Genomic DNA, 25,952 nt, shown 5'->3' with positions numbered 1-25,952 from the left:
CCTAAGCCCACTCTTTCCTCTTTCCAACTATTTTTTAACATTTGCACAAAAAAGGCACAACTCATAAGGGTACAGCTTGGTAAACTGGGGACACCTGAGGGACCAGAATCCAGATCAAGAAATGACATTCCCAGCCTCCTGGAAGCCCCCGGTGCCCTTCTCAGTCTCTATCCACCTTCAGGGTAATGAGTCTCCTGACTTCCAGCCACTTCTAGCCATACATGTCCGTTTGCCTGTTTGATGCTTTACAGAAATACAATCATATAGTCTGTCAGTGTGATCTTTTGAAAATGGAGACCAGAGCCTGTTATGACCTTGTGAAAAAACCCTCCAGTGGATTCTTAGATGAAAAATCAAGCCAAGTACCTCTGCTTCCTGGGCCCTCCTGCTCCAGCTCTCGCTGAGCTCCTCACCACAATGGCTCCTTCTCAGTTACCTACATTTTTCTGTAGTAATAAGCAGGTGAAATTAGGAGTTGAGTGGAAAAGTCATGGCTGTGTGAGATGATATGTTGCCTCAAAGCCCTTGGGTGTGGGACCATCTTCTGTGTCTGGGGTTTTCCACTCTCTCCCCATCTCTTGCTTAGCTTCTACTCACCTATCTTTCTGATGGCAAAGAATGTCCCTCCTGTTACACATTCTCCATTGTTCCTACAGGGCATTGAGCCCAGACTGCAATTATAACCACCTTAAGTGATGTGGGCCCTAGGGCAATCTCGGCACCAGACACATACCTGTCTAGTCAGCCAGCAGAGTAGAGGAGGGAAAGGACCACAGACGTGCTGCGGCTACTTTATGAGGAAGAGACGATCCGCTGGGCACATATTTGAGGATGAATAAATCAATGGAAAAGAATAAGTTTCAGTGAATGACACGACCAGTTACCTACAAGTAGGCGGATGTACAATGATCAAAATGGATTGTAAAGTCTTTGTAGACACTGGTAATTTTTTTCCTTCTATTATATCCATTTGTCTCCCCCAAAAGTTCTGAAAGCTAGTACATCACTTACCAAAGCCTTATAAACTCTTTCATTTTCATCAGAATTATGCCCAGAGCCAGCTCCGTATCAGAGATCCAAACATCTCCATTTGGAGAAATGAAACCCTGGATCCATTTTGGATATCAGCCCTGCCTGGCTTTTGAGCAGAGAAGAGACTGAGCAGTGAGGAGGGACAGTGTCTTGGTATTCACCTGGGTGAGGAGACTGAAGAGGGAACGAGCGAGTGCCCTGGCCGCACGAGGACGGAGGCCTCGCCCAGGGAAATCCAGACGGTCTATTCCCCCCCACTACCAAAATGGCCTCGGCAGCAGCAGCTCCGGGAAGACCATCCCACAGCCTCCCTCAGAGGCTGCTGCGTTCCTGAGAAACCACAGCACACCCAGTCCTATCAAAGCCACAGCAGAGGGCTGAGAACAAAGCTTCAGGAACGTGTCATAGAGTCAAAAACAGCAGATGTCTGAGAGGCGTGTGAGCACCTGCTCACCATGAGAGGCCAAGGCACGTAAGTGTGTGGACACCGGCCAACATCGACCCCAGCCATGAGACTGGGTTCTGTTTGTCGGCACTGTCGCCTCTGACCGCTCTGAGGTCAGAGTTCCTCCTGAGGCTACAGTCTAGTGGATTTGCACACACACGCAACAGAGAGGTGTGCTCAGCTCCCATGATCACAGAGGTGGGGACTCCCCTGGAACAGGCTTGTCACTGGCAGAGAAACATTTTCCTGCATGGGAACATTCTCACATTCTATCCCGGTCGCCTCGGCATTCCCCTGCCTGCTAAGGGACCAGGAAGCACAACCAACCTGTTCTCACAGGTACCCACTCCCTCCCAAGACCCCATCACTGCAAAAGCGATGGCAGTCCCCCAAAGACTCAGTCCCATGAGGAACAAGCCCTTGGCAGCCAGGATATGATGTTCGGGGCGGGGGGGGGGGGGAAATAAACCAGCAACAGAGCACATAGACACGACATAGGAGCACATTTCTGTGTCATTCCGTCCTCTGTTTTTCTGGTGGTAGGTGGAAGGATGACAGGAGGAAAAGGCTCTTTGTCCAACATTCAAATCTCTATCTTTCATCAGATACCTCAGGAGAATGAAATGCCCTCCCTAAGCATTAAGCTATGAACACAATTCCAGATTCCACCACTTGACCTCCTATAGATTGTAGGAGGAACATGTAACCTGGTCATCTCAGTTTCCCCACTGACAGATGACAGTCAAAATACCAACGATGGACCCAAATGATTATACAGCCTGCAGATCACTCTGGGCAGGGAAGCTGGGATATCTGTCCCCACCATGGCTCCCGGGCCTCCACTTCACCTCCCACAGACCCCTCTCCTCTCCAACCCATTATGGACTTCATGACTGATCTCGCGTCCTTCTCCACACTTTCCCTCTGCTTCTGGAACTCAAAGTAAAATGCTGAGGACTTCCTCTACCACCTACATTACACTCCGCCTGTGTGCTGGGTATTGTAGGTTGAATTGTGTCCTCCCAAAAGATATACTTAAGTCCTAACCCCCTTCTCATACCTGTGAATGTGACATTATCTGGAAATAGGGTCTTTGCAGATGCAATAAAGTTAAGGTGAGGTCATACCACAATAGGGTGGGCCCTAATCCAATGACAGGTGTCCTTATAAAGAAGAGGAAATTTGGATACAGAAAAACACAGGACAATGGAGGGAGAGAATGGAGTGATGTGTTTCCAAGCCAAGGAACACCAAGGATTTCTGGCAATCATGAGAAGCGCAGGGGACATAGTCTGATCCCATTAGTCTTTATCCCCTCAGTTCAGTGACAGAATCCTATCCCTATGGCCCAGATGTCCTCAGCTGATCCCACCAGAAACCTGTTTCAACTTTCCTGGACGCATCACATTTCTTCCTCCAGCTCTAGGGAAAGTATGCTCTTTCCTGCTCTCCAGGTGACTGAGGAAGCAGGTTGCTTTATTTTTGAATTGTGCAAATCCCTCCAAATTCACCCAGCTATTTCTTTAATTCCTCTATTCCTCATTTATTGTCCACTGTAGACGAACACCGTGCTAGCCAATGCCTTCTGTGCTGGTCATCCATGCCCTGCCTCACCTCTGCTCCCGTCCTCGATTTGTCTTGTCTTTGGGCTCCACTCCCCACCCTTGCTGTCCCCTTTCTCATTCCCAGGCTCTTCTGCCTTCTATCTACAGCTGGAGGGTCCTGACTGCTCATATTTCATGAGGATTTTCCCCAAACACACAGGCGTCTCTTCTGGATGAAGTTATAGGAAGCCCATCTGAGACGGAGGGGGCCTTCCTGATCTCCATAAGCTGAAATTATTTTACCTCCTTCCTTTCAAAGCTGTTGAGTAGAATGCCCTGCCTTCTTGGCAAATTCTCACAAGTATCAGAGTTGATCTGAAGGCACTTCCCCACAGGCCAGAGCTTGTCTGTTCACCAATTTTTCTAGACCTTATAAAGCACAGAGCTCTAGACTGATTTGCTTTTCCAGACTTTGCCTTTTCCACACTCACTCTAAGCTTGTGCCCGCCAGCATGCGACACTATAAGAGGCCTCCTTTCCTTGCATGGCCGGCTCAGGGAGGCAGCAGCAGGCCCACCACACGGCACTTGTGTCTCCTCCCTGAACGCATACATCTCCATCCAGGGTCCGGCTCCTTGTGCATGCAGCCTGCTGCCTAGAACACTCTCCTGTCCCCTCTCTTGCCTCTTTGCCAGCCTAACTCTGACTCCCCTGTCAAGTTCTATTTGCCCATCACTCCCACAGGATGCCTTCCCAGCCCTTATCTAGGCTACTCCCTGGCTGACACACTCCCATAGGAACCTGCAGGCTTCTCTCTCTAACGCCGCCACACTTGTGAATCCAAAGCAGTCGTGGTTATGTGGGGGATCCACTCCTGAAGAGCTCACTTAGTCCAAAACACACACAACTCAAGACTTATCCTTCACTGGATGCTGTGTCTATGCTGTGACAGCTGAAATGACACCTCCCTCCAGCAAAGGTGCTGACAGTTTACAATTCCTTTGGCCTGCCAACTTTGAGACTTTACTGGGGGCTCTCTGTGGTGTGTGTGTGTGGTGGGGAGGGGGGTATTATTCTGATTTTGCCCGGAAGGAACGTTTGAAATAACGTGATAAGCAAATATTTACTGAATATCATTATGGGCCAAGCACATTTGAGGGGAGACCAAGGGCCAAACAGGGCCAGATCCCTCTGGAGGCAGTGTGACAATGCGGTGTGGGTACACAATAGTAGTAATACCTCTGAGGTGACAGGGCAGATGCCAGAGGAGCAAGACAAGTAATGGTGCCAGAGGCACTAAGCATCCAAGCAGGTGAGGAAGAGGTCCCTGGATAAAGTCAGGTTAGAGCTAAGCTTTCGAGGATGAGGAGATTTTCAGAAAGTATAGAGGAAAAAAAAGGTCATCCCAAGTCCAGGAGACAAGATAAAGAGTGGAAAAACACAAGTATGGTTAGGGGTCAGGAAATGGTGTGGGTAGTCTGAGAAAGTTCTGGCTTGGTGAGCAGTAAAAATCATATCAAGACACAGGCTTGGTGCCCTAAGGAGCCATAGAATGTTATCTCTCTGTCATCACTGAAAATTTCTGAGCTGTTGTCTCTCTGTGTCCATCACCAAAGATTTCTGAGCAGAGATAATGCATGTCAAACATTTTTAGAAAGGTTAACCTGTAACAGGGTGAGAGGCAGAGGAGAGAGAAACATACTAGAGGCACGGAGGCCAACACAAGGTCTTGGAACAAGGTAGAAGAAGCCTCTGGTCAAGGGGTGGCAGTGGACCAGGGGACATAAGCTGGAGAGAAGCACTGGGGAAGGCAATGACTTAATGACTAAGGGGAGGTGAGGGATGGGGAGAGAGCATCTGAAGACCAAGGAAAGGGAAGCAAAGAACTCAAAAGACAACAGGGAACAGGGTGAGCGGTGGGAGGCAAAGTTAGACCATGGGCTGGGGAAGACCCCGCGGACAGCCAGGGAGCCATCTCTGTGTTTCAGGCTAGCCCACAGCTGCCTCTAGGGAGAAAGACTCACTCCTGACAGCTATTCAACTCCATGCCCAGAAAGAAAGGATAAGATCCCCTCTGGACCATATGGAATCCAAGGACCAATCCCTGAATTAAAATGGTGACTCAGTAGCTGCATTTGGGGTCTGGAAATAAACCCCCTTGGGCTTCACGCAATGTTGGCACGCATCAAGCAAGATGGCAGCTGTGGGAAGATGTCTTATCCTTTGATGATCTCTGTTCCCTGAGACCACAGCCTTTTCTTGGTCGATTCCACGCAGCTGCAAGTTGCCATCTTGGAGGGTATACCTGAAATGGATCACCAGGGATACCCCAAAAGAACTTCACCTGCTAAATTGTCAGAAGAATCGTGACAAATGGGACTTTGACAAGGCTCTCTGGGATGTCCTACTCTCACCTGAAAGGTAAAGGATCTGAAGGCTATATGGTTTCTAGTAACACACATGCTTTAATCCAGATTGAGTCTTAAGTCTTCAGATGGGTAAAAGTCTGTGCATGGACCCCACCCTGTCCCTTCTCCAAAGAGGGCGGCCTTGTCCCTGAAGGCTGCACCAGGATGCGGGTGGGCAGGCCATCTGCTTGGTCTCCTGTGGTCTTCCCCCGCTGGCACTAGGAAGCCTGGGGCATCTGTGCCTCAAGGAGCCTCTATTCCAGCTCTACTATCTCCCTCATTTCAATTTATTTCTGGACTTTTCCGGACAAAGCGTGTGGCTACACATCTTGAACTTTCCTATGTGTCTCCCAAGGCGGTCCGTCTCCCCTCCCCTTTATCTGCCTTCCTCCCCACTCCACTCTTCAGATCAGCAAGGAGGAGGGAAGAGGGAGGACAGTTGCAGAGCCTGGATAGAGAAAGGTAAAGAAATTGGGTGGAATCCAGTCTTCAGGCAGAGAGAACAGAGAGGGCTGCAGTCAGTACCACCGAAAATGCCCAAAACCTTTCTTGAAAGTGTTTCCTCTGGTCCCAGGCTGGCCTGAGAGAGGAAAGGAAACTATTACGTGAGGTCAAGGCAGGAGGTCAAGCAAGGCGTGCTAGCCTCTTTCCCATCAGAAAGCCATGTTTAGATAAAAGCAACTGGGACATCCTTCCCTGGGACCCACACCCTCTGGCACTCCATCCCACACCTACTGCCTAGGACCCCAGGGAGTGACAATGGGCGTGGACCACAGTGGTCTCCACCATTGCTGGGAGAGGTCATTCAGGATATCAAGGTCTTCTCTGCACCATGAAATGCTAAATCTAAACACAGGAAATGAGGGCAGGGGTGAGAGCAAGGGGGAATGCAAATGAATTTCTCCACTTCCCTGTTTGCCTACAGTATTTAACTTCAAGCGATTAATATCAGTAGTGAGAACACCCCTGAACCTCTGAGAACACTTGCCATCACCAAACTTCCTGGGGGAAAAAGCAACTGAAATGGAACTCAGCCTAGCACAGCAATCCTGTGTGCCCAGAGCACCCCGGGAGCTTCTCCAAATTCCAACAGGTGGCCCACAGAGCTCTTCCTGGCTGAGAAGGCTCTGCCCTCCCCACCCTCCCCATCCTCCTTTCTCCTGGACCACAGGCAGGTCAGGGCCTGAGGTTCACAGCCCTTGGCTTGGCCTGAGGCCACATGCAGCAGGAAGCTCTGGGAGGCCCTTCACTGGCCAATCCAGGATGCTTCCCAAAGTTCCTCCACCAATCACAGCTCCACATTAGCGACTCCCATTCCCTGGGAAGCATTTCAGCTTCATACATTTATTTCCCAAGTTGAATGAATGTCTTGGGGACAAGGACATCACAGCCACACTGCATGTGAATTAGTGCCCTGCTATACTCCTCGCCTCAGAGCAGAGGTTCTTCCAGGCACCAGAATTACCTACGAGGCTTGCTCAAACAGCAAGTGGGGCCCTCCCTCCAGTTTTGGATTCAGTAGATCAGTGATTAGGACCAAGAATCTGTGTTTCTAACAAGCTCCCCTGTGACGCTGATGCTGCTGGCATGGGGACCACACTTAGGAACTACTGCCTTAGGCTCCAGTAGGTCCCCATAAACTCTAACCTAATCCTTCCTTCCAGACATCTCTTTCCTGGAGATAAGGCCTCCCCTCTGTGTGCAAATCCATTACAACGGAATGGGATAAAACTGTGACCATCCCTTGATTTCTCTGCACTCCCCTTGGCCATCTGCCCATCTGGACATAGGGTCTCCTCACACAGTGAGGATCTGGCCACACTGTGAGCCGGGAGCCGCCCACCACTACCCTGGCTGTGCACTTCCGTCCACCTCCCAACTCCTTTGAACACTCCACGCTGCCTCACCTGCAGCCCTTGAAGGCAAGGGCAAAGGACGGTGGTTTCATTCTCCATAACTGGTTTGTTTTGGCTGGGGTTTCTACCTGCAGGGTTCAAGACTCCTGAATGAAATCATCAATAAGCACTTTTAGATGAGGAAAGATTAGCTAAACAAAAACTTACCGCCTACCAGCTTCAGCCCCAGGAAGAACAGACATGAGCTCACCCACCTTTCCAACAGCACCGTCAATTCCTGTCTGCAGCCTAGGGGCTTGTGACCTCAGCAGCAGGTCACAGAACAAATACTAGTCAGCAGGACAAGGAAGGGGCAGCTGGACACTGGTGAGAGTCTGGCCGTCTGAGCTGTGTAGAGGAGGACAGCAGACCCTGATCATGGGGAGAACTAGATGGAATGCCTCATTCCAGGCCTCCCTATAGAAGATCACTTCTAAACACACCTGCCTCCCATCAGTGACTTTAGTACAGCCCCTCTGGCCCCTGCAACGCTCCTTGTGGGCTTGCCTCTTGCCCAGTGGTGCTCACCTCTCTCAGAGCTTGCTGCCTGCTGCTGCTACATTTTGTCCCATACTTGTCCTGAAATTCACTGCTCACTCTGACCCACAGACAGTGTTTGTTTGTTTTCTGTTTTGCTTGTTTATTTTGTTTATTAGATTCCATACATAAGTGAAACCACATGGTATTTGTCTTTCTCAGTCTGATTTATTTCACTTAGCCTAATACCCTCTAGGTCCACGCGTTTTGTTGCAAATGGTAAGAGTGCATTCATTTTTATGGTTGGGTGATACCCCATGGTATACGTGTACCACGCCTGGGGACAGTGTTGTTGAGGTGTCAGTTTGGCTAGGCTACAGTTCCCAATTAGTCAGTCAAAGACGAATCTAGATGTAGCTGTGGAAGGAGTTTGCAGATGTAATTAAAATATACGTATATTTTATATAATAAAATATAATAAAGTATAATACATAATAAATTGACCGTAAGGAAGGAAGATTATTCTAGGAAATCTGGATGGGCCAGATTCAATCAATCAGAAAGCCTTACAAAAAGGAGAGAGAAAGTGAGAGAGGAAAGAGAGATATTTTCCAAGTGGACAGCAGCTTTGGCCCAGGCCTGTGATCATTCTTTCCTGACTGCCTGCCCTATGAGATTTGGATTTGCTTATCCAGCCCCCACAATTTTGTAAGTCGATTCCTTGTAATAAATCTCTTAATAAATCTCTATACCTATACTTAAGTGGTGTGTGTTGTGTGTGTGTGTGTGTGTGTGTGCATGCGTGCGTGTGTATGTGTGTGTCTTCTAGTGGCTCTGGACTGACTGAACCCTGAAGTTGACAAAACATAGCCTGTCCAATGTCTGTGTCTTAATACTGAGAACCTATAATGGCAAAAAGGGCTTTGCAGATATGATTAAATTAAGGTTCCAGACTAGAAAGATTACCTTGGATTATATGGGTGGGCTCAATGCAATTACAAGGAACCTTATAAGAAAGCAGGAGGGTCAGCAGGAGTTAGAAAACAAGGAGAGGGAGAGAGATTTCAAGATGCTGAGCTGCTGACTTTGAGGAGGGAGGAAGGGGCCACAAGCCAAGGAATGTAGGTAGCCTCTCGAAACTAGGAAAGGCAAAGACACAGACTCTCCACTAAAGCCTTCTGAAGGAGCACAGCCTTGCCAGTACCTTAATTTTCGGTCTCCTGTCCTCCAGGACTGTAAGACAGTAAACTGGTGGTGTTTTAAGCCACTAAGTTGATGATGATTTATTATAGCAGCAATAGCAAACTCATACAAACGCTGATTCATACCAGCCCTTCCCTGCTCCTCGCTATCAACCCCTTCATGCAGGCGGCCTCTTTTCCCTCAGCAGGACCACACCTCCTCCTTTTTAGAGTCTGTTCTTTTCCTCTCTGTAGGAAGTCTCAACTGTCTTTCTGCCCAGTCCTCCTCCTGAGAACTGTCCGTCCTTGTTTGAAGAGAAGGGCCCCTAGTCAACCACATGGTTCCAGGAGGAGCCCCCATCAGAGTACCCTGCCCTGCCTCACGTGCTGGGCACATGACGCAGCTGATACAATCAGATTCCTGCGCCAGGATGTTTCACATTGGAAGTAAATGGAGGACAGCAGGTATGCTGGTTGCTGACCATGACTCAGCTATGAAGAAAACAAAAGTTTACAATGGAAGATAATGACAATGACATTCAGAGAAAGATAGAGTAGACAGAGCCTAGCTGGCACTCCAGCCCACCTGCCCAAATCCTTACATATTTTTCTATTGTGTTTCTCATCATTTTCTTCTTGATTATCAGGAGATCCTTGTATAGTCTAGCCCAGGGGTATCCAAACTGCGTCCCGTGGGCCAACTGCGGTCTGCAATCCATTGTTAATTGGCCCGCAGCAAATTCCAAAAATCTATTTAGTTTACTTAAATAAGCCAGGTGAGACAATATGTACTTCACCTCGAGTGAGTGGCCCGGCTGTTAGTGTATTTTACTGCATATGGCCTTTGGTGAAAGCCGTTGAAAAAAGTTTGGATGCCCCTGGTCTAGTCAATCTTAGACATTGCAACCATCTCACAATCTGTTATTCCTTTTGCCTTAAACATTCTTCTTTGTTATTAAAGTAGATAAATCTTCTTTCTTTAGTGGGTATTCTCCTGATATATCTTCTTTTGTCTTTTGATTTTCAACCTGTGCTTTTAAAGAGCATGTAACTATGTTCTCTCTCTCGCTCCTGAATTATTATTTAGTTATAAAATTTGAATTTGGTGGGAATTTTCTCTTAGCATTTGAAAAGTATTCCATTATTTTCTAGTATGTATTATTTATATTGAGAAGCCTCTTGATGGTCTAATTCTTGATTCTTATAAGTAATCTATAATTTCACTTTAGCAACTCTTAAAATTTTTCTGTCTTTATTGTTCTGCAGTTTCAATATGATATGTGTAGGTGTGCTTTGTTTTGTAAATTCCTGTCAGACTGACCCTGCTGTCCTTATATCGAGGTACCATGTTTTATGGATTCTAGAAATTCTCTGTCATTGTCTTCAATATTGTCTGTCACCTATTCATTCTATTCTCTTCCTTGGTATTCATTTCAGACTCACATTGGACTTGCACCTTACTGTCTCCACATCTCTTAACCTGTCTTTCATAGTCTCTACGTTATTCCTCTGTGCTGCATTCAGGGTGACTTCTTCAACCCAATCTTCCACTTACTAATTATCATTTAGTGCAGATGTGATTAAGTTAAAGATTTCAAATTGGGAAATTATCTAATCTATTATTTAACAGCTAACTGTATCTAATATGCTATTTAACCATTTTCTGAGATTTTACTTTCTTTATCAATATTTTTCATTTCTGGAATTCCCATGTGTCTCTCAAATCTGTGTGTTCCTTTTTCATAGTGTTTGTTCTGTCCTGGTGTTTCCTATTTCTTCTTGCACCTCTCTAAACATTTTAATATATTTTTATAGACTCCTTCAGAAAGTTCCATTATCTCAAAATCGTGGGGGTGCTAGTCTTCCTCATTTTGCTGCCTGTTGCCTATGGTGCATCGTTTCCTTGTGTGACTTTTTGTTGCAAGCTCCTCCTCCATAAGCATGGTCTTCTCTTGGGGACTCTGGTTATTTTGGATTGTGGAATTATTTCTCCAGAGTGGTTTTACTCTTGTGTCTACCAGATGGTGGTTATCACTGTCCTAGAAACCATTTTCATGCTAATTTATTTGCTTAGAGATTCCCATACCACATAGTACAAATTCCGTTTCCAATTCCACATGGCACAGACTTGGGGTTTTGATTGCTTAGAGGAATTATTTCACCCAGAGTGTGAACAGTAAGCCTCTTTGCTGTCCCTAGGATGGTGGGCAGAGTTTTATTAGTTCCCTTTTCACCAAGGGGTCCTGCTTTATGCATGAGCCTGAGTGCTAACTCCCCATGTCATCTTTGGTACCTGTGTGATTACTAACACCCAGTCGCCACTAGGAGTTTCTTTATTGGTCCTGTCATACCCCACATGTTTTCCCGTTTAACCCTTGCAGGGTCAGCTGGTATACTCATTGTTTTGGTGTTCAATTCATTCTTCATTTCTTACACCTAAATCCTTCACCTTTTTTTATTGCAAGCTCAGCTATGTACGCGTATTTAAATATTTGGTGGTGTTAATGCAGCATTCCTGGGTATTTGTAGGAGGGTCCCATGTTATGTGAACCCGTCATGTGGATGGCAACCATAATTGACTACAGCTTTTTGGAATCCATTTTATCCCAACTAACGGGAGCCTTTGGAGCTCTGAACCTTGTCTGATTCACGGTTGTGTTCCCCCTGCAGAGGTTATGTATCAGATGCATGAAGGTGACTTGTTAGAATTCAGAGTCCATGGACCCATATGTATTATATGAAGCAGAATCTACTTGTCTCTACTCCCTTCGCCCTCATGAAACCCAGTCCCTTTCCCTCCTGTGTGACACATTGCATAACTTTGCATGTATTTCTGCATCTGCCCACCGTTTGAATCTCTCAAGGGGCACAGCCCACTCTGTTTTGTTCATTATTGTATCTCTAGTGGTTGATAGTAGGTGGTCAATAATTATGTGCTGCATGAACGAATGAACGAGTCTCATGCATACATTCTGACACCATTCCTGGCCTCAGGGCTCTGAGACCCCTGGTGTTTACAACACTAATAGAGTGCCGCCATGCAAATAGAGGGTGGTCAACCAAATGACTGGGTGAAAGCCCACCCAGGGACGTCCCCAATCTTCCCAGGTGCAAAACTCTAAGCTCCGGAACAGACCCCAGGCAGCACTTAGCAGATCCTGTCCCGGGCTCTGTCTTCACCACCTCCCCATCATCCCATCAGGCCCACTCTTCCTACATGGCATGGAGCCGATCAGATACACTCACTTCCCTAAGATGTTTGGCCAACCCTCAGGGCTGGATTCCCAAGCTCTGAGCCAGCCCCTAGGAATGGGCACCAGAAGAGCAGGGAGGGCTTCCTGGACACAAACGCCTCTCATTCTTTGCAGAAAAGAGTGTTGTCTCTCTTTAAAAGGTAAGTGTTGCTATCTGACTTTCCCTCCATCACTAGGGAGCCGTAAGACTGAAATGTGATAATAAATATAAAAATGCAGTGGGAAGAGTGATGGGCACTGCAGGAATGGTCCTTCCAGATAACCCCATGCCCTAGCTGCTTTCCTGGCCTCGTCCCTGGTCCTCAGGGACCTGCCACATCCCACTTTACATTGCATTTCATATACCACAATGAGACACCTTGCTGCATCCAGCAAAGAGGGTGTGAGAGTTGTCACAGAAGTTAGGGCTTTTTAATTGACAGGTTTTTTCTAATTATAAATATAGGACATGTTTATGGTAGAAAAATGGAAAACATCAAATGTCACAAAGAAGAAAAACAAAACCATTTATAGGCTTCCAACACAGAGAACTATCTCTGTTTAGATCTACCCTCTTCAAGTCTTCTCGTGACTTAAAAAATTGGATCATCTCTACATATGGTTGTCCGTCCTGTCGCCTCTATTTAACATGAGAGAATGAACCCTTCCCCCAGTTTAAAATATTCTCAGTAAAACTTTAAAAGATTTGTAAATATTCCATTGATGGATGTCCCATCATTTATTTATTGCCTTTCCACTTGTTAGATATACAAGTTGTTTCCTTATTATAAGTTTCTGAGCAGATGAGTTACAGGATAAAACATTGTTCAGCTGACTGGGTTTCCATGTATTCTTTCAGGAAGTGTTCCTAAGCCACTTGATTGCTACCCTCACCCCATGCCAGGTACCTGGTCTAAATGCTTGTGGGCTGTATAGCTGGATTATAGGTCAAGACTTATATGAGGGAACATGCATCAAGAGAGGAAAACTGAGGATCAAAGACTTTCAGGGCCACCATGGTCAAATTTCACTTGAGAAAATAAAACAATAGATAGAAATAGGCAGCCCTGCCTGTGACTGTTGGTATGAAGAACTGAAGTAGCAGTTCAGCTACTACTGTCTCAGCTGCTTGGGGTTGTGGTGGAATGCAGGGAGCAGCCATAGAGAAGTCTTAAGGCAGAGTCCCCAAATCCCAGCTGTGTCACTGTGCAATGTGGCAATTCCCATGAGCTGCCTCCTAACTTCCTCCACTATCAAATGTGGACAATGAGCACCTTGCAGCACGGGAGATAGGGTTTATTCAGAGAGCGTTTCTGAAAGGATCTAACCTTGTCCACTTTTTATTTCATTAAATTTGGCACATAATGAGTGCCATGGCATATGCATTCACAACTAAATATCCATATGTCCCCATATATTTGACCATATAGATGTGTGTCCTAATAATCCATCTTTGAGATGATAGCTCAAAAAAACCTTAATTGCTGCTTATGTGTTGGTGCTGAGGGTAGGAATTCTGAATATTTGTGACTGTAAGGCAATTTGCACAGGCTTGATGAATGCCTGTCCCTACTCCTGGTTAATTTTACATGTTTATATGTTAAATTTCCATGTTGAGTCAGTTGGCCTGTGATTTCCTGGGACACTGAGTATGAAGAAGGAAGCTTGAGCTGCAGCAAGCCCAGGAGGACAGCTTTCTGACAGCAAGGACGATTGGCTAATGACATGGACAACCAGAAGGCCCTGTAGACTCACCTTCCAAGTCCATGACAAGTTCCAGGGGTGGAGGTGGCCCAATAGACAAGGCTGGTTCTACGCTGATTTGTCCCTGGCAGTCTGGGTTGGATGAGATGTGTAGGGTACAGTTCTGGGGCACAGGCTGGATCTACGGGTATGTTCTCACTAGCATGTGGCCAGGTGCCTTCTGTCAGGGTTTCTGTTGGGCCCTCTGATGATCAAGTCAGGGAATGTGATCCCCAGTCAGCCCCGTGTCTACTTCCTCCAGTGAGATGTCATCCAGCTAGAGGCTGGAGGGTGAACTCAAGGATCTGTCCAGGGCTCTTCCAGACTTGGCATGGACACTCCATGAAAGTTCCCGTCGGGGAAAAGTGAGAGCTGGGAGAGTGAGAACAGAGGAAGATGGGGGTGAGAAGGAAGAGTGTGAGAGATGGATGGGAGCGAGCCTTGAAGTCCATGAGGGCATAACAAATTTGCAGGGCCTGGTGAGTGGGGATCCCCATCATGGGAAGGGCTCTGCTGGTTCCAGGAAACCCTAGGCTTTCCAGCCTCCACAAAGCCTGAGGCCTCCTTGTGAGTGATGACCGAGCTCCTTGCAGTGACCAGAACCAGTAAGGAAACCTTTGTGATCTGGGACAACAGGAGTCTGCAGCCATCATGCCTCTCAGCAATACCTCCTTTGAGAGCCTGGTTCGGCTTTTAGAGGGGGTTGGCTCAGACGCCTGGCTTTCTATTTGCACCCTGCCAAGCAGCTCCTTTGTTAGAGGGACTTGTGAGGCTGAGGAGACTGTTTTCTACTAGAAATAGTGAGGAGAGTGACCAGAAGAGGGGGTCTACTAGCTTTACTTGGGAATATCCATGGAAGGGGAGAGGTAGATTTCGGCTCAGCATAGGAGAGCCTGTGGTGCTAAGAAAAAAGGTGCTGGGCTTGCTTTGACATGTAGTGAGCTCTCCATCACTGGGGCTATGCAAGCAGAGGCAAAGACATCACCACAAAGAGGATTCTTGCCTTTTTGTGCAGATGAGCTTTCTTGTCACTTTCCATTCTGAAATACAACAATTCTATAAGCCCGGAAGCACCATCTTTCCATAGCTCAGTTTTGTCATCATTTGTATAGATTATATACAATGAAAAATTTTAAATGCCACAAAAATCATGACGAGTAATGCAGGCAGGACTGGGGGGAGAATGTCCCGCACAAACAAGGGGGAGAATTGGGCCTTAGCCCAGCCCCAGGCCTCCTCTCGCCCTCATCTTCTCTCAGGAGGCTTCCGGTTTCCTCCTGCCATGGACCCTGGAGGTTTGTTCCCCTGCCTGGGCACCATCCTGACCCTCCATCAGTGCCTTCCCTGCTCCACAGTCACTGGGTGGAAGTCCATTCTTGTAAAATGCCCCAGCAAGGGAGGCAGCAGGGTGACCAACTTGTCCCAATCTGCCCAGAACTTTCCATTCTTAAACCAAAAGTCCTGTGTCCCAGGAACTCCTCAGTCCTGGGATAATCAAAGCAGTTGGTCACACTGTGAAGCAGGAAACTTTCAGGCAATTGTTTCGTGGAAGTTTGGGGGACTCTCAAGGAGCCAGGTGCCAACAGCAACACCTTAAGTAAAGAGCCTCACACGGGAGACACTGAATAAAGGCTACTGCACATGTGACGCTCTGGTACCAACGCTCAGCTCTCAGACACTTCAGTCAAGTGCACTGTGAATCAGAGGCAAAGCAGGAAGATTTCAAAGGGCCGGAGGCACCGGGCAGGAATGACTTGTCAAACAGACTGAGAAAGTAGTCAATTTCCTGCCATCTCTTTGGCAGCCAACTGGGCAGGACAAGTGTGACTCTAGAAGTCTGCTCTCCTCCCTACCCCTCTCTTCTGCCCCTATCCTTTTTCCCCAGACCCACAGGGGCCTTACTATGTTCTCTAGCTGGCTCCTCTCTTGGGGTGTCCCACAGGGTTCAGCCTAGGAGTTGTCTGGCCTCCACACCCCACACCTGTCCCACTTAAACTTTCTAGGTACCGTTCCCTCTCCACCCAACAAGCTGGCTGGGTGAACTAACCGGAGGAACTAGTTCTGACTTGAGATCTGCCTGGATTGTGCTTCCCAAACTCAGTATGCTCCACCTGGGAGTCACACCTGGGAGACACGAGCTACCCATGCATTGCCTCCTGGAGCACTGGTGTGACTCCAAGGTTTGAAGGAAAAGACAACAAACTACTTGGAAGCATAAAGAGATTGTGGAAGAAGTATAAAATTCACTTGACTTTCAGATAAAACATAAAAGATCACAGAAATGTAATAGTCCTGGTTAGGCAAGCCACCACTGCAGACACCTTCCTTTATCCCCTTATCCTACCCCCATGTGGAAACCTAGTCACTCCCTTCTAGAATTCAGAGCATCGTGGTGGGACAGTCTGACAAACATTAGCTTACTGTAGCCCTCCCTGATGACATCTGCCTTTGAACTGAGGTCTGCTATGCTGTCGGCCAGCACCTCCCAAGGGTGTTGGAAGGAACACTGCTCAGAACATAAACAGGTATTACTGATGTTTGGATAAACAAAATGAGACGTATCATCAGGACGCCCAGGTTCCTACGGGACTCAGGTACACACTTCATCTTTGAGAAAGGGTTCATTTGCTGACATCTCTGGAGGCAGCGGGGTAGCCCTGTGAAGCTCGGTGCCAATGCTGAGCAGACTGAGTGTCCCAAAGGCCACAAACCCTAGGCTTAATGCTCTGGGCTGGTGCCCCCGGCTGTGCCAGAGCCTCCAGCATTTCCCCCTGGGTCTCCTTAGCATTTCTATTCAACAGGGCAAAGATGCCAGGAAGGCAGCTTGGAAAGAGGGCTGCTCAGCGAATAGCATCATCCCATCCTTCAATGCCGCAGTGGAGTCTGAGACACCCTGCCCTGCTTTCATTCCCCACCCCTGATCAAATTTAATCCACCCCAAAAAAGTAAGACACACCAAAGGAATCAAGGTCCTCTAAACCAGGAGAGACAGCCGGGGATTGATCAAACACAACCCAGCCAGCCGGCATCCTCTGCTTTCACCAGGTTTCATAACAGGTCTCCCAGCTACAACCAGACCCAACTGGCCCTGCTCCTAGTCTCATCTCAATCAGCAATGTAACAGCATGAGATGAGAATCTGAGAATTTGAAAGAACCTCAGAGATCATTGAGCTCAGGCCGAAAAGTTCACGGATAAGAGATTCCAGAACTGAGAGGCATTTTGAGGCCATGGAAAGAAGGGATATGAGGAATGAGATGACCCAGGGTGGGAATTCCTGCTTTGCCATTTAATGGACATGTGGTCTTGGATGAGACTCGATTTCCTCAAGTGTGAAATGGAGATGCTAATACCTCCTTGCAGGGCTATCACATAGAATAGAAAAAGTTTAGGAACACAGACTTAAAAATCAAGTTTAAGGGAAAAGATAAGCATTCAGTGAAGTCCAAAAGAAAAGCTGGAGCATATGTATGCGTGAAATCCCATCCAGTTACTAAAAGTGAGCTTTAAATCTACCCCTAAATCTTCCTAAAAAGTAAAGTAGAAGGGAAACTAAATGGGTTATTAAATTGGGCATCTATAAGATAAACATGTACCATGGCAGAATAAAAATCAAGCTTTTACCTGATTTCAAGACTTGCTATGTGACTACAGACAGTGTGGTCTTGGCAGAGAGATACACACAAATATCAGTGAAGCAGAATAGAAAACCCAGAATAGACCCAAACAACTAACTGCCAACTGATTTTCAACAGAGTTGCAAAGACAGCTCCATAAAGGAAGGATAATCTTTTCAACAAATGGTACAGGAGCAATTGGAGAACCACAGGCAAAAAAAATAAAAATAAAAATAACCTTGACCTAAACCTCACACCCCTACAAAAATTAACTCAAAGTAGATCATAGATTTACTCATAAATGCAAAATTATAAAACTGTTAGGTGAAAACCTTCAGGGACCAGGGTTCATTGAAGAGTTCCTGGACCTCACACCAAAAGCAGGATCCAAAAAATAAAAAGATTAATAAATTAGACTTCATCAGAATCCAAAATGTGAAAGACACAGTTAAGAGCATGAAAGGGTACTGACTGGGAGAAAACATTTGCAAACCACATGCCTAACAAAGGACTTGTATCTTACAAAGAAATCTCAAAACAATAGTAGAAAAATCCAATTAGAAAATGGACAACATAATATAAGTAGACATTTTATTGAAGAGGATAGACACATGGCAAGCAAACACATGAAAAGATATTCAGTGTCACTTGTCACTAGGGGAATGCAAATTCAGACCGTGATGAGGTGTCATACCTATTAGAATCGCTAAAATAAAAAGTTGTGACAACACCAAATGCTGGCAAGAATGCAGCGAAATGTCATCTCTCATATAGTACTGGTGAAAATATAAAATGGTATGACCACTCTGGAAATAATTTGGCAGTTTCTTTTAAAAAATCAACGTGCAGCTACCACAAGGCCCAGCAAATGTACCCAGGACATTTACTCCAGAGAAATAAAAATTTATGTCCACATGAAAACCTGTACATGGTTGTTCACAGCAACTTTATTTGTAATAGCCTCAAACTGGAAGCAACGCAAAGGTCCTTCAAATAGGTGATTGGTTAGACAAAGTATGGTACATCTATGCCATGGACTACTACGCAGCAATAAAAAGGAACAAACCATTGATACGTACAACAACCTGGATGGATCTCAAGGGCATTATGCTGAATGAAAAAAAGCCAATCTCAAAAGGCACACATTGCATAATTCCATTTCTGTAACATTCACAAAATGACACAATGATAGCGATAGAGAACAGAATAGTGGTTGTGAAGGGTTAGGGACGATAGCCGGGAAGGAATGGGTCTGACTACACAGGAGTAGCACGTCGGAGATCATCGTGCTGATGCAATAGTTCTGTGTCTTGAAGCAGTCGGTGGTGGTTCCATGAATCTCTACATGTGATAAAACAGCATGGAAATATACACCACATTATAGGAATGTCTATTTCCTGCTTTGGGTACTATACTGTAGTTATGTAAAATGGAACCATGGGGAGAAACTGGGTAAAGGCTACACGGGACCTCTCAGTATCATTTTTTTCCTATGAATCTATCATTGTTTTAACACAAAAAGTTTTTTTAAAAAAACTCAAAGTAAATCAAGCTTTGCCTGGTACTAGGAACTCAGCTTTCTGCCATGGTCCCTCCTAAGGGGACTAAGTATTGTAGTGACAACCCACCTGCGCTTGTCCTGTGGGGTACAGGTGTGTACAGTTACACAGCTATTTGTTTACGTTCTTCCTCAACAGAAACTGAGAGTGCAATGCCCAAGCACAAGTCTGAGCACTTATGACATAGAATGAGGGCCAAACTGGCCCAGCCCCACACAGGTCCTCTGACAGGCCCATTTGTCTGGGAGCATCCTTGGCTTCTCGGCACCACCATTACCATCTCTCTGGCTTTGGCATGTTCCTGGGGCTCTCTGCGGGCCAGTGCCTCCACAGGCAGAAAGGGGGGTGAAGTAACGGCTGGAGATGGTTAAAAACACAGGACAGGCTAAAACCAAGCAAGGGTGAAAGAGTGAGAACACGGAGAGGCGAGGCCTGGACGTGGGGGGCGACCCACATTCTTCTGCTTGGACCATGACCTGTTTCACAAACAGAGCAGAAGAAGGTGAGGGGAAGCCATGCTCCCATCCCAACAGCTAGGTCTCTCAGAATGGAAAGAAAAGTAGTCACTGTCATAGACAAAAGAGAATGATCAAAAAGAGAAGAAACGAGCTATCGATATTGTTCGACATAAACTGCTCTTCCATTTGTTCTGTGGCAGCGCAGGTCACAAAGTCATCGTCAGGAGAGAAAAAGGAAAGCGAAGAAAGGCTCTGAGCATCATCGCAGGAGGAAAAGATCTGAGTGACCTGTGACTCCCCACCCCACCGCACCGGTTCCCATTGTTCTCCCTGCCAACCGCCTCAAGTGTCACAAGGCAGGAACAGATGCCAGGAAAACAGAAATACTGTCCTCAGTATCACAGAAACACCACCTCTGAGGAAGAGTGGGCATGTTATAACCCATGGGGATTCTTTGGCCCCAAGGATTCTATTGAGATCATTTTCCTGAGATGAAGCCCTTTTCTCTGGAAAATGAGAGGTTAAACCCAAGATGCCTTCCTATGGCTGGGGCTCAAGGGCCTCTGGAAATTATGATCACAGGGCAGGACAAGTACCTCTCCCTCATTCTGGGGCCTCTCTCCCAGGTCAGAGGTCACTGGGGCAACTCAGGCCAAGCTGTGAGATTTGTCTATTCCTTCCCTCCCACTGCTCTTCCCTAGCTCTCCACCCCCACAGGACTTTCCCCACTGACTGGATATACATTGTTTCCCGGCACCAGGGCTCTGGGTGTGTTAGTACCTGAAATTTGGGCAGCAGTAACCAATGGACTATTCCTTTTATAAAAATAACCCCGGTCTGGCCCCCAAAGTCTCATTTTAAGGAGAGACAGATCTCTGTGAGACTTCCAGGATAAGTTAACCACAAAGGTTCCCTCTTACCTCCCCCACCACCCCGCACCCATAATCAGAGAAAGAACGTGTTTTTAATTTAGAGTTTTAGAGTTCTGGATGCTAATCTGCTCTCTCTGACAATGATTGGTGAGCCGGTCCTCTACCCCTTAAGAATCCTGTAAACCAGCGGCAATGGAGACTGTCTCTAGATTAATTAGGATTATACGTATTTACCCCTGCAAGAGGAGGTAGAAAAAACTACCCCTGCAAAAGGAGGTAGAAAACACTTACAGGCTTTTTAGATAACAGTTATGCAGAATGAAAGGGCATGAGCCTATTAGTAACAGGGAGCAGCCATGCTTCAGCCACTGCAGCGCCCCCTGGTCATGGCTGGGACGTGTGTGTCACCAGGGCCCGGCGGAAGCCCTGAGCACTGGGTACAGGCATACCCATGGTATCCTCACCTGCTAACCCACGGTAGAGCACCATGTGATGGTGAGGGCCGGGTTGCACAGCCGTGAGGGTCTCCAGCTCTGGAGTCTCATATACCCAGTCCCTCTGTACGCCTCCCACCCACCCCTCCCTTTCTGGCTATGTCTCTACACACAAGAGACCAGCATCACTAGGCCTTGTTTTCCTCATCATTAATGCGGACAGTAATAGTATCCACTTGATAGGGTTTGTAATGAGGCTTCAAAATGGGTAAAATATTTGTAGTTCTTGGTACATTCAGACAGCTCCATTACTCTTAGCTACTATTGTTATTATTATTTTGGATGTTATTATTATTAACTGTAGTTTATCTTAACTATTAACTATAGTTGGTGGAACACTCGATCCTAAATGATGTTTGAATGTGCTGTACTGTTCGTTGAGGCAAGAACTAGCCTCACATTGAGGCCAATCCCAGAGAGCCCAGCATGATTCACAACGCCTCTTCCCACATAATCCTTATGGAGTCCGATGAAGTGGGAATTGTTCATATTACCCCGTTTTTTCCTGTAAGGACTCTGAGGCCCAGGAAAGATGAGACACTTCCCTGTGTCACCTAGTTAGTAAGAGGCTAGAATGGAACTTGGATTTTTGTCACCTGGCTTCACCCCTTTTCCCTAAGCCATATGGTACGTGGGGTTTTGCAGGAGTGTCACAAAGTCAATTGGTTAGTCTGTCCCAGCAACGAGGAACCTAGAAAAATGATGGGTCTTCAGGTTGGATGTCCCCTGTTTCTCCTCATGTCACACAGGTCGCAAGACATGTATAGCCCATATCCTACCGGGAGTTATGGAAATCCTCCCATTGGAAGGAGGAAATCTCCCACCAAATAACAAAGCCCCCAAACAGCCAGCACTGCCCCCTAGAAAAAAAGGCTTAAGTGAGTTTAATGAAATTCCAGACCCCAGGTTTGCCTTGAGATATCCAACTTTGTACCTGGCTTCAGGCTGATAAGTGAAGCCAAGTAGAAATCTCTCCAAACTCTGGTTTTAAAATTACTATGGATCAACGGAGGCAATGATTAAGAAAACCTGGTTTTCATAGTTAAGAAAAACTCTTAACTGGTATGAGACTTTAGGAGGCCAATTGGCCTGGGCCCAGGCCTCAAGCACGTGTAACTAAGTCATCAGCATGTGATATATTGTCTTATTTTTACAGATCTTTAAAGAAACTGCTGCCATAAACTCATTTATTTAAGGACCCAGAGAAGGGTCTAAGTGGACCAATCTCATTCCGGGTTACCCTGTCAGGAATCTGTTCTGTGACGAGCCATCTCTCCTGCCCTTCTTGGTGAAAATAGAGGAAGTTGCCCTCTCTTTTCAGACCACCAAAAGCTTGCCCCCACTCTTCCCTCCCAATTCCTAATTTATAAACACCCAAATTTCCACAATTCTTTGCTGAAACTTCTCCAAGTCTCTTTTAAATAAATGGTGGGACCAAAACCACGCACTGTTTTCCTCCAGGTCTGGCCAAAGGTGAGGAGATTTGAGGATTATCTTAAATTATTTCAAAATTTCTGTCTTAATGATATCCAACCATGCCATCAATTTAGTCTTTACTCATGTGGTGTGGGGAGAGAGCAGAAGCAGGAGTGGGGATCCCAGTTCCACTGCTAACAATATGAGGAAATATATAGGTGGGATCCACTGTGATCTCCAGACGCCTTCACATACCCAGCCCACAGACACCCCCATTCTCCAGCTCTGTGTTCTGGGTTCCCCCTCAGTCGCTGCACAGGAAACTTTACCTAGCCCCATCTGATTGTATGGTTGTGGGAAAAACCACTCTGCACAATAATCCCCACCGTGACCCCAAGAAGCCTTGATAGGGGTTCTGCAACTTCCCACACCCTCAGCACAGCAGCCGTGCCCCCTCAGAAGGTGCATTCTCAGTTGCTATGACCAGCTTGGATGCACAAAGAAGCCTGCATGTGGATTCAACCATTCTGGGTCTTCCTAGACATGTGAGGGAGTGGAAAGCATTCCTGACCCCCTGGAGAAGAGCGTCCGCACCATACAGCTGCCTACACCCCCATCTTCTCTTCACCCACTCCCCAGAACTTGCCTAGCCCTTACTGAACAGACTATGAGAACCCACTGCTTTTTTGAGGCCATTTCCAGACCAGGAAGGCTGGTCCAAACTCACAAAATTGGTCACCAGCCTCTGGGGAATTCTGAGCATTGCAGGCAGGGAGGTAGCAGAGCCTCTACGTTGCTGCTTTTGGGGAAGAGGAAAGGCTGGAGAAGGAGAGCATCCCTTCCACCACCCAGCTCAGTTGAGTTTGACTCTGAGCTCCTTCATCTCAGAGGCACCACAGCCTTCCCTGACAGGGCCCCAGATTCCACAGCTCCAAGCCCACCGCCATAAGGAAGCAACTGCCGGCAGGAGGCTGAAAAGGTGCCCCGCGAGATGTTCTTTTGCAATCAAAAACCAGGACAACTCCCTGTGCTAGTGCCAGGACTATCGGAATCGAATTGTCCAGATAGGCAGGTACTTTCATTGTCCTGTTTGTCACACTAACGAGGGCGAGTGAGCACACACACGCGCACACACTCCCAGCACGCTCACGCCTGCCCCAGCGCCCGCCTGCGGTGCCAGGCCCCGGGGATGCGTCCGAGGCGCGGCACCCAGGGCGCAGCCCGGAGCCCCCGCGCGCCCAGCGCCTCCCGGGCTTCGCGGCACCGACACCCGGGGTCCCGTGGACAGTGCGCCCGGCGCGGCTCGGGCTCGGACCGCCCCGGCTTGTCCGCTCACCTTAATGTTGCCGAAGATGGAGCGGGACCAGCGGCCGGCTCGGCCAGAGGAGGCGTCGCTGCCCTGGCGCGCGCCCGGCTGGGGCAGGAGCCCCATGGTGGCGGGGACCGCGAGGCCCGCGCGCGGACAGGCGGCTGCAGCTGCGCGGGGCGGCGGCCCTTCCAGCCCCGTCCGGGGTTGACCGCAGGGTCCGGAGCGGGAGGCCAGGCGAGCAGGCTCGTCGCGCTGGTGCGGCCGGGCCGGTGGGTGGCGTGAGTGGCCGCGGTGGCTGAGGCGGCGCGCAGCGCAGAGACTGAGCCGGAGAGCGCGCGCCCAGAAGTTTTATAAGTGGCCGCCGCCGCCAATGATGGAACGCGGCCTTTCCCCTCCCTCGTCTCGGGTGTCTCAGGCTCTGCGGGCCCCCGCCCCCGCCGCGGCTGCCCCCTAGGACAGGTGTGACGCGGGTGCCCGCAGCGCTCCACCTCGTTCCCGGCCCGGGCTGTGGCTCAGCTCCGGGAGCACAGCGCGGACCCGCGAGGCTTGGCCGCGTCGGGGGAGGGTCCGGCCTGCGGGGAGGGACAGGGCAGTGCCGGGCCCTGGGCAGGCGAGGTAGTGGCTGGACGGGGCAGGAGGCTGCAGGGTGGGGTCCCCGGGGGCAAAGGAGAAGCGGGGGAGTGGGGAGCGGAAACCGGCTGGCGGGACACTGAAGGGGACAGGAGAAGGGGTCGGTCAGAGGGGGTACAGGGGAAGGAGGAGGGCCGAGGGGTGCTGGAGGGGAGCCGGGGTTTCTAGGGGAGTGGGGAGCCCCGGAGCCCTTCCCGACGCAGTTGGGAGATTCACAGAGCCAGTCTCTGCTTGTTTGCGCTCGCCGAAAGAAAACCTGGGCCCTCAGTTCCGGTGATGGCTCTGAGACTCGCTGAGACTCTGTTTGTGTCAAGGACTGATTTATATTTAAACTGTTCTTTGCTCTGGAGAGGAGGGCCAGTAACAAGGTGGAGAGGTGGGGGCCACCCCAGGGCTGGGCCCAACTCTCTGGACCTGAGCCAAGGTAAACTGCAGGGCTGTCGAGTGTCAGCTCAGCTACATCTGGCCCGGAGTGCTTCATTAAGGGGGTGGGGGGGGCATGGACAAACGGGAGGCACCCCACTGACCTCCTTCTCAGGGCTGGAATACAACAGCAACTTTATTTCCCCCCCATCCCCAAGATTTTTTTTTTTTTCCAGGATTCCCAGTGTAGAGAGGAGAAATGTAAGGCATTTACTGAGAAAAAGAAGATAGTTCTATTAAAAGCAGCTGCAGTAAGAAATCCAGAGGTATTTTTCCAGCTCCCTAATTCCAGGACTCCCCTGCAGAGACAACCTCTGCACGCCCCTCCTACTCCCAGGAAAAGCATAAGCCTACCCTCAATATGCAGGAAGTGTTGGCTATGACAAAGGCCACAGGATGGATGGACCACACAGTTTTCTTATTTCTACCCAAGGCCACATGCCTTTCTGGGCCTAGTCTGGGCCGTCCTGTGTCCTGAGGCTTCTACTCTCTCGTATCTACCTGTGATCCAAAGACCCTGAACACAGAAGCATGTGGTGCAGAAGGAAAAGCCATCTGACAGTGGATGGCCCACAGAGTGCAAAGCCTCCAGAGAGGCTTTCCTGAGTTTTACTCCAGCCCCAGAGGCAGAGGAGTCATGAAACTACGGGTCACCAGTCTGCCCTCCTAGAGAACTTGAAACACAAGGATGGCTGCCACCACAGAACATTCAATGCAGGCTGGACACGGGGCTGTAACACCCAGGGTGGATTCTGCCAGGCATTCTGCTGGGCACCCACATGTGTGATGCCACAGAACCTCAGCATGAGCTACAGTGATAGGTACTATTAGACAATCTGGATTTTACAGATGATGATGCTAGAGGCCAACTGAAAAAAGTGACTAGAAGGCACACAGCTACTAAGTGATGGAGCTGGAAACTGAACCCAGCTTTGCTGGACTCCAAAGCCCAGATCTGAAGCACTGTTCCAGCAGCCTCATTTCACAAGTGAAACCAGGCAGAGACCAGAGAAGGCCAAGGTCACCGGCACATTCGGCACACCATGGCTGAAGCCTTTTCATCAAACCCTGAGGCCTTGCAGGGGTCCTGAGATGGAATCTCAGGTGATGGCAGCCTCTCTAACACTCAGCTTGGTAGGGTTGGTAGAAATAAGTAGGAGAAGGAGGGAACTAGCTCCAGTTAGGAGGCCCCTTGCAGCTGCTCCTGCTTGGGTCAA

The 25,952-nt window shown here is 48.2% G+C and overlaps 1 protein-coding gene across 1 annotated transcript in view; it reads right to left on the bottom strand.

Moving 5' to 3' along the window:
• SLCO2A1 (solute carrier organic anion transporter family member 2A1) overlaps positions 1-24,623 on the bottom strand; it is an 85,490-nt gene extending 60,867 nt beyond the window's left edge. The window contains exon 1 of the mRNA XM_081072317.1: positions 23,710-24,623. Within this exon, the coding sequence (XP_080928443.1) occupies positions 23,710-23,805 (96 nt within the window). The 5' untranslated portion in view covers positions 23,806-24,623. The remainder of the gene's footprint in view (positions 1-23,709) is intronic.
• Between the last annotated feature and the right edge of the window lie 1,329 nt (positions 24,624-25,952).

The sequence above is a fragment of the Rhinolophus hipposideros genome (assembly GCF_964194185.1).
Source record: "Rhinolophus hipposideros genome assembly, chromosome: 14".
Lineage (NCBI taxonomy): Eukaryota > Metazoa > Chordata > Mammalia > Chiroptera > Rhinolophidae > Rhinolophus > Rhinolophus hipposideros.
Note: the sequence above shows the minus strand (reverse complement) of the source record. Positions and strands in the feature narration are given on the sequence as shown.